The 11,459-nt window shown below is 42.7% G+C and overlaps 1 protein-coding gene across 1 annotated transcript in view; it reads left to right on the top strand.

Annotated features, from left to right (window-relative positions):
• RASGRF2 (Ras protein specific guanine nucleotide releasing factor 2) overlaps positions 1–11,459 on the top strand; it is a 213,336-nt gene that overhangs the window by 63,595 nt on the left and 138,282 nt on the right. Inside the window, exons 13-15 of the mRNA XM_025214753.1 lie at positions 2,849–2,931; positions 8,405–8,653; positions 8,900–9,288. Coding sequence (XP_025070538.1) covers positions 2,849–2,931; positions 8,405–8,653; positions 8,900–9,288 — 721 coding nt within the window. The remainder of the gene's footprint in view (positions 1–2,848; positions 2,932–8,404; positions 8,654–8,899; positions 9,289–11,459) is intronic.

Below are 11,459 nucleotides of genomic sequence, written 5' to 3'. Positions count from 1 at the left end.
ACTCTAACGTCCCTCTTAAGTGCACTATTTTATCTAGATTGAATGTGCCTTCCTCAGGGAACTGCTTGGAAGGATCATCCCTGGTATACCAGTACCACTTATCCAGGTACTTGCAAGTCTCGGGACAATAATGTGTGCACATATAGTACGCCAGAGTTCCCTTAGAGGGAACTGGCATTTGCTTTGACTGTCCTGTACCCATTTCACAATCACACAGGGAAAGACAAGACAAGGGAATGGCTTATTGAGGAGGTCCGTGCCAATCTGAACTTCAGCCCGCAATGCTGCCGAGGTGAGTTCTGGATTTGGCAACGGCTCATAAACAGACCGTTTATCTACACGGTAGAATAAGGGTGGGGGAACAACAAAAGGAGTCCGCTAAAGTCACAGAAACCTGCTCGTAGGCCCGTCTGATGACCGAGGCTACATACCGTCGGGCAGCGGAGCTATAGCGACTCATGAATGGAGGGGGGGGGAACACAAGACAAGCAAAACAAGAGGGTGAGGGACCAGTGAAAAGTTCACTGGGAAGGAAGGAAGGGTTGATTTTTGTCTCTCAATCTTGGCTCCCAGTGACTATTCTTTCACAACGCACCCTTGCATTCGAGTTGCGCCGGTCATCGCCCAAACCGGGCTCGCGTACGTCTCGAGGGGGCTGCACGTGGTTTCAGAATTTGCCCTGGACCAATTCCAAATCGCCATTCAATCAGGGTCACAATCTTATTTCCATTACCCACTCAGACTTCCTAAAGCCCAGTGTTGTGCTGGATGCAAGTGCTTGTGCAACAGACAGATTCTCCCTACCAGTTATGCGTGCTTTCCAGAGACAGACAGAATTTACCAGATTAGTATGACCAGTCTTGGTTCTACACTGACCTGTAACAAAGGTTCGAATCCAGCTACCCAATGCGAGCAGGGAGCCTATGAGCAGTCCTCCTCTGACACCCCAATAGAGATTTAAAAGGCCTCTTACCTTTATTGGTGGTGCCGGGGTTCGGCGGGGAATGGCTCACAGTCCTCCAAACACGTTGTTGGCTGTGGATCCGAGTTACGGCACCATTTAATTGTCGTGGAAAAAACATGCTGTAGAATTTGGAATCAGGTCAGGTAGAAACTTTATTTCGATAGCTATTGGAGAGAGACCCTTACAGGAAGATTTCTGCTGTGGCCTCTGTACTTTACATCCAGGGCAATTAACCTTTTATAGATTCAAGACAAAGGGTTGCCTAAACTAGCTTTTCCTGCCTTGGGGCTATCTGTCTTGTGTCCTTCAAGACAGTTTATGGTCATCTTCCTCTTATCTAAGGAATTTCTCTCTCCCCCCTTGAGGCCTTAGCCATCCTTTGCTTCCACAGTTACCATTTCATAAATCTGGATTAACATCTCTGACTAGTCCCAAATTTCTTGTGTCAATTCTGTCATTATACTGGCAAAAAGGTGACTTCTGAATTTGTACATATTCTCCTTAGGTTGATGGTACAAACAATCATGTTTAGGTTTAGAGCTGCATCAGGATTATAGAATAAAATTATTAAATAAGTGAATGTAAAATAAGCAATGAAAGACTGGTGATTCTTGAAATTACTAGAACCTGAAATATACAGTAAGCTACTTAAGGTGACATTTGGGCCCTAAGGATTGCATGAGGGTCCCACTTCATTCTCACAGTCAACATTATATCATTTTGAGGAAATGTCATATTCTGTTCCATTTGTTTTTATTGTTTCATTTGCTGGTTTTTTTTGTCTCTTAGCAGAAGCCTTCCTGAGCCTTTGTTGGGAAGGGATAGCATATACATTTACTAAATTAATTTACTGAATATTTTTTATATCTAGGTTGCTTCAGGTTTTTATCTCTTATTTATTATTCAAGTTCTGTTTGTATTTCTTATTACTTACTTTCCAGTGACCTTGTGCACTGCAGTAATCCCAGTGAAATTAATTGTATTGCTTATCTTAATAAGCAAAACTTTTCTCATGAAAAATATACATCCTTGAGATTCACTGAATCCTTTCTGGTGTCTGAGGAATCCTCTCTTTCTCCTTGCTTTAATTTACTGCACATCTTGTCTTATGTTCCTATGTCACAGTTGTCATTTTCCAGCTAAGGAATGGATATGTCACTCTGGAGAATGTTAGTGACTTTATTTATGTCGGTTGGGTCTTTTTTTGTAGTAGGTGTAAAGGTACTGGAGGTGGGCTGAGGATTTCACCCACTGTGGGCATGTCTACATGTGCTTCTATGGCACCATTGTTACTCTGCCATCATTTAGTACTTCCTTTTGAAAATACTAAATGACGACATAGTGACAGCCTATACTATGCTGTGCTGGCAGTGCATAGTTATTTTTAGCCGCTATGTTGACGTAGCAATGTGCTATACTGAGGGAGCTCATTGCTATGGCAACGTAGCTGCAGCGCCGATGCTGTGTTGCCGTAGTGTCACATGTGGACGTGCCCTGTGTCTACAGAGGTTTCCAGTGTTCTTGAAATATGCCTCTTTGGTTTGCCAAGGGTATGTTGAAGGTATTTAATCTTCATCTAAAGCATAATTAATTTACAGTTTTAAAAAAATTCCATGGCTTATCAAGAAACATACAGGGCTAGATCCTACATTTGTGTACATTAGCACAGTTCCTTTTACTTTAATGCATCAGGGGTTCAAACTTGGCAGACCGAGAGAATCCTGCCCATTTATTATTTCTGACTTTTTGTGCTGAAAATCTGTTTTCAGTACCAGTCACACACTGAGGACAATGCTTTGAGATCATAGCAAGGAAGAAAAATGTAAAAGTATATTTTTTGTACGGTGTTTGATTTTAATGGTTCTGAACATCTTGTTTTCACAGTGCATTGACAATATAAGGTGTAATGGCTTAATGACCATAGTGTTTGAAGAAAACTCTAAAGTCACTGTGCCGCATATGATCAAGTAAGTGCAGCAGATTTTTCCCACATGAATCATTTAGGTTGGTTTTTTTTTTTTTCCTCTTTTTGTTTTTAAGAATGTTTAATGTAGTAGCTGAATTCAAATTGTAAAATGTTAATGTTTTGTACAGATTTGTTGGATGGAATTAGTCCTGTATTCCAAATATATCACTGTTTTAAAATGATATTTTAAAGAATGTTGTTGTTCTTTTGGTTGTGGGGAGGTGTGGGAAGCATTTATCCAGGATTATTGAACACTTGGATTCGGCAGTAATAGGCTAATGTTTACAAAAGCTGTGAGTTCCAAGCATTTTTTGGTTGTACTCTTCTTGTTTCTTCAGAGGAATAAATATTAAGAGTTAACTTTAAAGTATATTTAGTCTCTTTTATACTACTGGTCATAATTTTATTGGATATATTTAAAAGTATATACAAAATATAGATGTGTATGAAAAGTTACATTTTTTCAAAGTACTATATAAGCAAAAATGATCTTTTTTCCTTGTTTTTCCCAGCTTTGAAATCCCATAAATTTAGTTGATCATATCAAGCTAGCATTATCAATCAGAAATATGCTTCCTTCACCCCTGGACAGTCTTCTCATCACTTATTTTTCCTATAGATGAGGAACTACCCTATTTGTGATTTTGTGTTTTTTGCAGAAACTGCAAAAAAAAAAAAAAAAAAGTGGTTTCTATGAACCCACAAAAATGGTGATCCCCATAATTTTGGTGTGGAATTACTTAATAAAAATAAAATGTTGGCTCCTAAGTGGGCTCAATGATCCTCAGAGCTGCTGCAGCCTGGCCTCGGAGCCTGCTGTGGGAGGAGCCACTGGCCTGAAAGACGAGCAGCAAAAATGGCAGCTGCCCTCCCCCCCACCCATTGTTGTTGACTGGCTGAGAGCGTTGCCCATAATGTGGCCTCTTCCCCTCTGCCTATCAGGAGCAAGGGGTGGGGCCACATGATGGGCAGCCCTCTTGGTTAATCAGTGGCAAGGGGCAGGGCTGCCAGGGCTAGTCCTCCTTTGGCGGGTGGGACTGCAAAAAATATGCAAAAATGGTGCTGCATACCACAAGCAACCCACAATTTTTCTCTTGCCTCAGCAGGACTTAAGTAGATCCCTACCTATAGATGTTGAGGTATGAAATGGATGAGCTTCATCTAAGAGTACTGAAGGAACTGGCTGGTGTCACAGCAGAACCACTGGCACGGCTGTTTGAGCACTCGTGGCACTTGGGTCAGGTCCTAGAGGACTGAAAAAGGGCCAATGTGGTCCCTATTTTCAAGAAGGGGAGGAAGGGGGATCCGAGTAATTATAGGCCAGTCAGTCTCACCTCTATCCTTGGAAAGGTCTTTGAAAAGATTATGAAGGATCATATTTGTGGGAGTCCAGCGGGAAAAATAATGCAGCAGGGAAACCAGCATGGATTCGTAGCAGGTAGATCATGCCTGACCAATCTGGTTTCATTTTATGACAGGGTCACAAAATGCTTAGATGCAGGAGTAGAGGTGGATGTCATTTTCTTGGGTTTTAGCAAGGCCTTTGATACAATATCTCATCCCATTTTCATAAATAAATTAAGAGGCTGTGACACAGATGTTTGCATGGTCTGGTGGGTGGCAAATTGGCTTAGTGGCCTCACCCAGAGAGTGGTAGTAGATGGGTTGGTATCGACCTGGAAGAATGTGAGTAGTGGGGTCCCGCAGGGTTCGGTCCTTGGACCTGTACTGTTCAATATTTTCATCAGTGACTTGGATGTGTGTGTGAAGTGTACTCTGTGTCCAAGTTTGTGGATGATACTAAATTGTGGGGTGAAGTGCACACTCTGGACGGTAGGGAACAATTGCAGGCAGACCTGGACAGTTTAGAAAAGTGGGCAGTAGACAATAGGATGCAGTGCAACAAGGACAAGTGCAGTGTGTTGCACCTAAGGTGCAAAAATATCCAGCACACCTACTGACTGGGAAGTGACCCTATCTGCAGCACAGAAGCAGAAAGGGATCTCGTAGTCATAGTGGACTCCAAGGTAAACATGAGTCATCAGTGTGACGAAATCATCAGCAAAGCTAATTGCAGTTTATCATGCATCAGGAGATGCATGACAAATAGATCCAAGGAGGTGATACTTCTCCTCTATGCAGCACTGGTCAGACTGCAGTTGGAGTACTGCATCCAGTTTTGGGTGCTGTACTTCAAGAAGGATGTTGATAAGACTTGAGAGAGTCCAGAGGAGGGCCACTGGTATGGTTAGGGGCTTACAGGACAAGGCCTATGAGGACAGACTGAGGAACCTGGACCTCTTCAGCCTCTGCAAGAGAAGTCTGAGAGGTGATCTTCTGGCTGCCTACAAATTCATTAGGGGAATACAGCAAGGGATTGGAGATGCTCTGTTCACCAGGGCATCTCTTGGGGCAACAAGGAACAGTGGTCACAAACTGACAGAGAGCAAATTTAGGCTAGATATCAGGTAAAACTTCTTCACGGTAAGGTTAGCCAAAATTTGGAATGGGCTTCCAAGGGAAGTGGTGCTCTTCCCTACCTTGGGGGTCTTTAAGAGAAGGCTGGATAGGCATCTGACTGGGGGCATCTGACCCCAGCGCTGTTTTCTGCCTAGGCAGGGGATTGGACTTGATGATCTGTTGAGGTCCCTTCTAACCCTAGCATCTATGAAACAAGATCTCGGGATCAGAGGTATAGCTGGGCAGCTCTGTGTCCTGTGATTCCTGGGGCAGCAGCAGCTTCCACAGTGCCAGTCGCAGCAACACAGTCAGCTGCCACTGAAGTTCTGACTGTTTTTGTGCTGCCTACCCTCCTCCTCTCGCCTCTCACAGAGGCAGTGCCAGGGGTGGCTGCTTCAGCTGGCCCCCTTTCCCCCCCTAAGTTATGCAACTGCTCAGGATTCTTTTAAAAAAAAAAAAAAAAAAATGTATGTCATTGTCAAGTCTCTGTGATATAAACTTTGGTTTTGTGAGCCTCCCTGACCCCACACAGGGCTCCCCTACTTTCCTGCCATGTCTTGCTGGAAAATTATTTCAAGGAGGAGTTCAGTGGTGTATCCTCCTGCCTGGTTCGGGTAGTACTCACATGTCCAATGCAGTTGACCTTGGGCCTCTGCCTGCCCTACTCCCCTTCCACTCACCAGCTGTGTGGTAAAGATGGTGCTGTCAGTTGTCACCTATTCAGGCCTCTGGGACAGCTCACTGAGGCTTGGCTGTGTGTAAGTTTTCCCCAGGCTTATCCTGATATCTGGTTCACCGCCAAATGCCTGTAATACAATGCAGAGTTTTTTTCCCTGCTCCCTGTGTCAGTGCTGATAGCCAAAATGATAATAAAAGTACTAAAGGAAGTCTCTTAAACTCAATCTTGATCAGCTCCAACCCCTTGGTCAGGTGTTGGGGCTGGGGTCTGGTAATATTCACCTGCCAGCCCCCCTCGGCATTGTTGCCTCGCCTGTGAGTACAGCGAGTCCTCAAACTGGAAACAGAATGAAAAAAAGGAAAAAGAAAGGACATCTGTCTGGAGCACTCTTGTTGCCTGGGTGCTTCCAGCTCCTAGGTGCCAACCCCACTCCAGCTTCCGTGGGGCTCAGCTCGCCCGTGATCACCCTGGAGTGCAGCCTCCCGGACTACTCTGCTTCTGGAGTGCTCTTGTCCTGTGGCCATTCTCTGCCCCCACCTGGCCCTTGCTGGGCCTTTTAAACTTCCTGAGATGGCACCAGAGGCTGACATCAGCCTGGCGCTGCGAAACCTGATCGACAGCTGCTTTAAGAGCTAGCGCAGAGTTGGCTCGTGCTGTTCCTGACCTGTCCCCGGCTCTCTCTCTGGTAAGTACCCCGAGGCTCCCGGGCTTCCTTGACCTGGTCCTGGGGTGCCCAGCTGTGACCCCGGGGTCCCCAGTTCTAATGTGCAGCTCCAGCTGCCACGATCATTAGGACATTTTTCCTATAAGTCTATGTTAATACTGACAGGTTTCTCAGCAGCGCCTTTTATGGGTATTGTTGTCTCTTTGTGTCTAATGATATTGGCCTTTCTTTCTGATATAAATCTATAAACTCCATATTAGTACTTTAACCTGTGGAAATCGTCTTTTATTAACTTTGTTAAGTAACTTATTTTGCAGTATAACCATTACTGTTACCTGTTAAGCAGTGACATTCTGCACAATTTACAAAAGTTGGAGGACAAAATCTGCCTTCTTAAAGAGCTAACACTCCTAGTAAGCCTGACAGATGGTATCAATATACAGTAACTTAGTGTTTTTTTTCAGATTTTGACTTTATATTATATTGACTTTTTAAAATGTGTCAGTATTTCAGATGTCTGCTTTAGGGGAAATCAAACAATTTCTCTGCCAGTTCCCTAAGGGCACAATTTAAGAAAGAAAAACTGTCTTGCACTTAATGTGATGTGAAAGCAGGCTGAAATATCTCAGTTCAGATTTTTTTGGGTGATATTTTTTTATTGGACCATCTACAGTACTTGATTCAGGTTTTTTAGATAAGTGAAAGTCCTACATAGAAGATCTGTCAGTGTTAAAATGGTGTTAACTTAGACTGGCCGCCTTCCTCCCACAAATGTATTTTTTCTAAAAATGAAATGAAATTATATTTCACAAAACCGATTGAGAAATTAATTAGCACTACATGTGGATTTTTTTTGATTCAGTGACCATACTGGGTGTGGAGAAATCAGTTCCATCTGAACCAGAATGAAAAGTGATTTGTGTTTTTTCACTGAAACATTCCTGTGCCTCAAATTGTTTTGGGTCAAAAAAAATTATTTTGATTCTATTTCAAGAATCTTATACCGCTCTACTTTGTAAAACATATTTACTGAGCAGGAGCTGAGATCCAAGTGCCCCGCTCTTAGGTCTGTGCGCTGCATACCAAGTTATGGAGTTACTGTCATTCTTTCCCTTGCTAGACCCAATTAAAAATTAAATATTTTTTTATATTATAAAACTGCAACAGGAGAGATTGAGTGCAGATAACCCCCAAATAACTTGTAGCCTGAGCACTCTTGCGAGATGGAAGATGTGAGTTCATATCTCTTCAGACAGCTCTCCAATAATTTGAATGAGTGCCACCACTATTGGGCTCTTAGGTAAAGAAGGCACCTCCTGCCACCTCATTTATATTGTGAAAATAGTGCCTGTTAATTTTTTCCAGATGAAACTATTTTGTTAATATAGATCAAATTTGTGACTATTTTTATTAACCAAAACAACATTTTCAGCTAGTTATTTCCACCTTTTCCCCTCTTCCCCCCCCCACAAAAAAACTTGTACAGCTCTATTCATGACTTAAAATAAAATGTAGTGAAGAAAGGTTTGTTTGGGGTTTTTTTCCCCTCACTAAAATTTTCCTTTAGTGTTAAAATATAGTATAGATGTCTCAGTTCTATGATGATAAGTAGAGATTATATATTTCTTGGACTTCCCTCTTGGTAACTTGCCTGTATACTTTGTTATGTAGATCTGATGCTCGTCTTCATAGAGATGACATTGATATCTGCTTCAGCAAAACATTAAATTCCTGCAAAGTGCCCCAAATTCGTTATGCAAGCATGGAGCGCCTCTTGGAGAGATTAACGGACTTGCGCTTTCTTAGTATTGATTTCCTGAATACTTTTCTGCATACTTACCGTATATTTACTACTGCAGCAGTTGTACTGGAGAAACTCTCAGATATATACAGAAGACCTTTCACCTCCATTCCAGTCAGGTAAGCGCTATTTCTTCAATTCTGTGAAGGCTGCCAGAAATGTCCTTTTTGCACTGTTCTGTAGTTTAGAAGAAAAACTTTTTCACAACCAATGACGTTTTAAATAATTGCTTTCATTTTTCTGCTTTCACTTTCAGGACCAAGTGCACACAGAGTGCATACGTACACTTTTTTTTTTTTTACATTGCATAAATCTGTTTAGCACTCTGTAATATTATTTGTGCATTTTTCTTTTGTACTCCCTAGGTCTTTGGAACTGTTTTTTGCTACAAACCAAAACAACAGAGGAGAACATCTGGTTGATGGAAAATCACCACATCTTTGTCGCAAATTCTCTTCTCCTCCACCGCTATCACTCTCAAGAACTTCTTCCCCTGTCAGAACCAGAAAACTCTCATTGACTTCACCACTAAACTCTAGAATAGGAGCTTTAGATCTCTCTACTTGCTCCATTGCAAGCAGTCCTACCTCAACATACAGCCCAGCCACATCCCCACCACCCACTGCTAGCAAAGTACCCCTGGACCTCAGCAAGGGGCCTTCTTCCCCAGAACAGAGTCCAGGATCTATAGAAGAGAATTTAGAGAATCCTCGCATTGATCTTTGTAACAAGCTGAGAAGAAGCATTCGGAGAGGTATTATATAACTGCAGCATACTGAGCATTAACAAATGCAGTAACCAGTATAAAGTCCATGTTTAGCAGATTACTAAACCTTGATATTGTAGGCATTTCAGTCATTTCCCATTGCTTAGTAAACAGTTGGTTTTTTGAGAAGCAATTTTTCAGTATTTAAGAGCTCACATTCCTGTCTTTGTTATTGTTGGGACTGCTGACATTGCCACTGCTCTGCTGCTTTCACTTCTCATTTCATATCAGCACAGCAGAATAGCATAGCCTGAGTTAAATCTTGAAAGAATAGAGATGAGGGGACTAGACTGGGAAAAGGATTATGAACTTTTCTGTGCATCAAGAAAACAGAAATTAGTTAATGAGATCTCCATTATATCCTCTCAAAGTAAAATAGTATGTGCCTAAATGTGAGCCTATCCCATGCTGCTAAAGTCTCTGGAAAAAACCATGATTGTACTTACTTTTGTACCACACAGTCAGCTTAGCCTTCAGACTAAATCACAAAAAACAGCAAGCAGAAAAATGACCCATCCCCCTTCTTTTATTAATGACTTTTGGGGACTCATGCAGGGTGGAATAAGTCTACTCAGGTGCCTAACAGGTAGAGTAGAATCTGACTTTCCATGTGCTCTGTAGCAGGAGGCTTGGTGCTCCTGCTCCTTAAGAGCAGGTAGGCTGTGGGTGTGGCAGGGAGCAATTAGGAACCATGGTCGCTTGTACATGACAGGAGATTTAGTTCTCCCTAAATTGAAATGGTGGGTTTTTAATTGTGTTGATTTAAAAACCCACTGTTTCAATTTAGGGACTTCCATAACTGTGACAGAACAGTGATGGTCTGCTGTCAGCTTGCACCCCTCCCCCTCCCCCCCCACTGCTGCAGGCAGGCTCCACCAGAGGAAAAAAAGTGGTGAGGGGCCTGATCTCCTGGGGGGTGAGCTGCCAGTGGGCCCTGAGCTGGAGGGCGGGGCATCTCCTTCCCTTTGCAGCAGTGGCGTCCCCTTGGGTGGCACCCACCCACTAGCAACCCCCTAGGCAGTCCCAGGGGGTGCTGCCACCGCAGAGGGAAGGACCGGGTCCCCTGCAGCTCAAGGGCTGCATGACCCAGTGGTGGCATGCATAGGCAGGCTTTGCTGAGGGGGGGAAAAAAAAAAAGGAAAAAGCGGCAAGGGGCCTGATACTTTTTTCCCCCAGAGCCTGCCCACATCTTCTGTGGCTAGGGGGCAAACTGCTGGCAAGCCAAGCAGCCCCTGAGCTATAACCCCTGTTATAGCTCCCATTCCAGTATGACTTGTAAGGTGCTTGTAATGTTAAATTCAAATAATTTTTTTTGACAAATCTGTGTAATAGTTTTCCAAATAATTTTAACCAAGACTCTAAACAAATGTATAAATTAATATAGTTTATATCAATATAGTGTTGGTGACTAGATACTCTAATCAAGCAGCCCCTGAGCTATAACCCCTGTTATAGCTCCCATTCCAGTATGACTTGTAAGGTGCTTGTAATGTTAAATTCAAATAATTTTTTTTGACAAATCTGTGTAATAGTTTTCCAAATAATTTTAACCAAGACTCTAAACAAATGTATAAATTAATATAGTTTATATCAATATAGTGTTGGTGACTAGATACTCTAATGCAGGGGTGTCCAAACTTTTTGAATGTGGGGCCGGATCACGAACTTATCATCACTCAGTGGGCCAGCAAGCCATATTCAAAGACCTCACAGGAAGTGGTATCACATCAGGAAGTGATGTCGCATGACCTTTGACACCAATGAAGTTGCAGGAAGTGACAATGAAATGGGTCTAAATAACCAGTTCAAAACTCTCCCTCTATAGCATCCACCTTTGCCCCTGTTTGGGACAGGATACTGAGCTAGATGGACCATGGGGCTGACCAAGCATGGCACTTTTTATGCTCTTATGTTCAGAAGCTCTTATGTTCTTTGGCTGAGCTTCCAAACTATGGCTGAGATTTGCAAAAAGGGGTAAATAGGCATGTTACGAAGTTGTCATAAAAGATTTGGAGCCCTCTAAATCCCTTTCATTTTAATGGAAGTTGGCCTTTTGACTCAGCTTTGAAAATCTCAGCCCAAGGTGCCAACCAAATAAGTCAAAATATATTTTGCATTTCTATGCAGTGCATCTATGTGGGGCTCTCCAAGCATTTTAC

This window comes from Alligator sinensis, unplaced genomic scaffold, assembly GCF_000455745.1.
Source record: "Alligator sinensis unplaced genomic scaffold, ASM45574v1 scaffold541_1, whole genome shotgun sequence".
Classification (NCBI taxonomy): Eukaryota; Metazoa; Chordata; order Crocodylia; family Alligatoridae; genus Alligator; species Alligator sinensis.
Note: the sequence above shows the minus strand (reverse complement) of the source record. Positions and strands in the feature narration are given on the sequence as shown.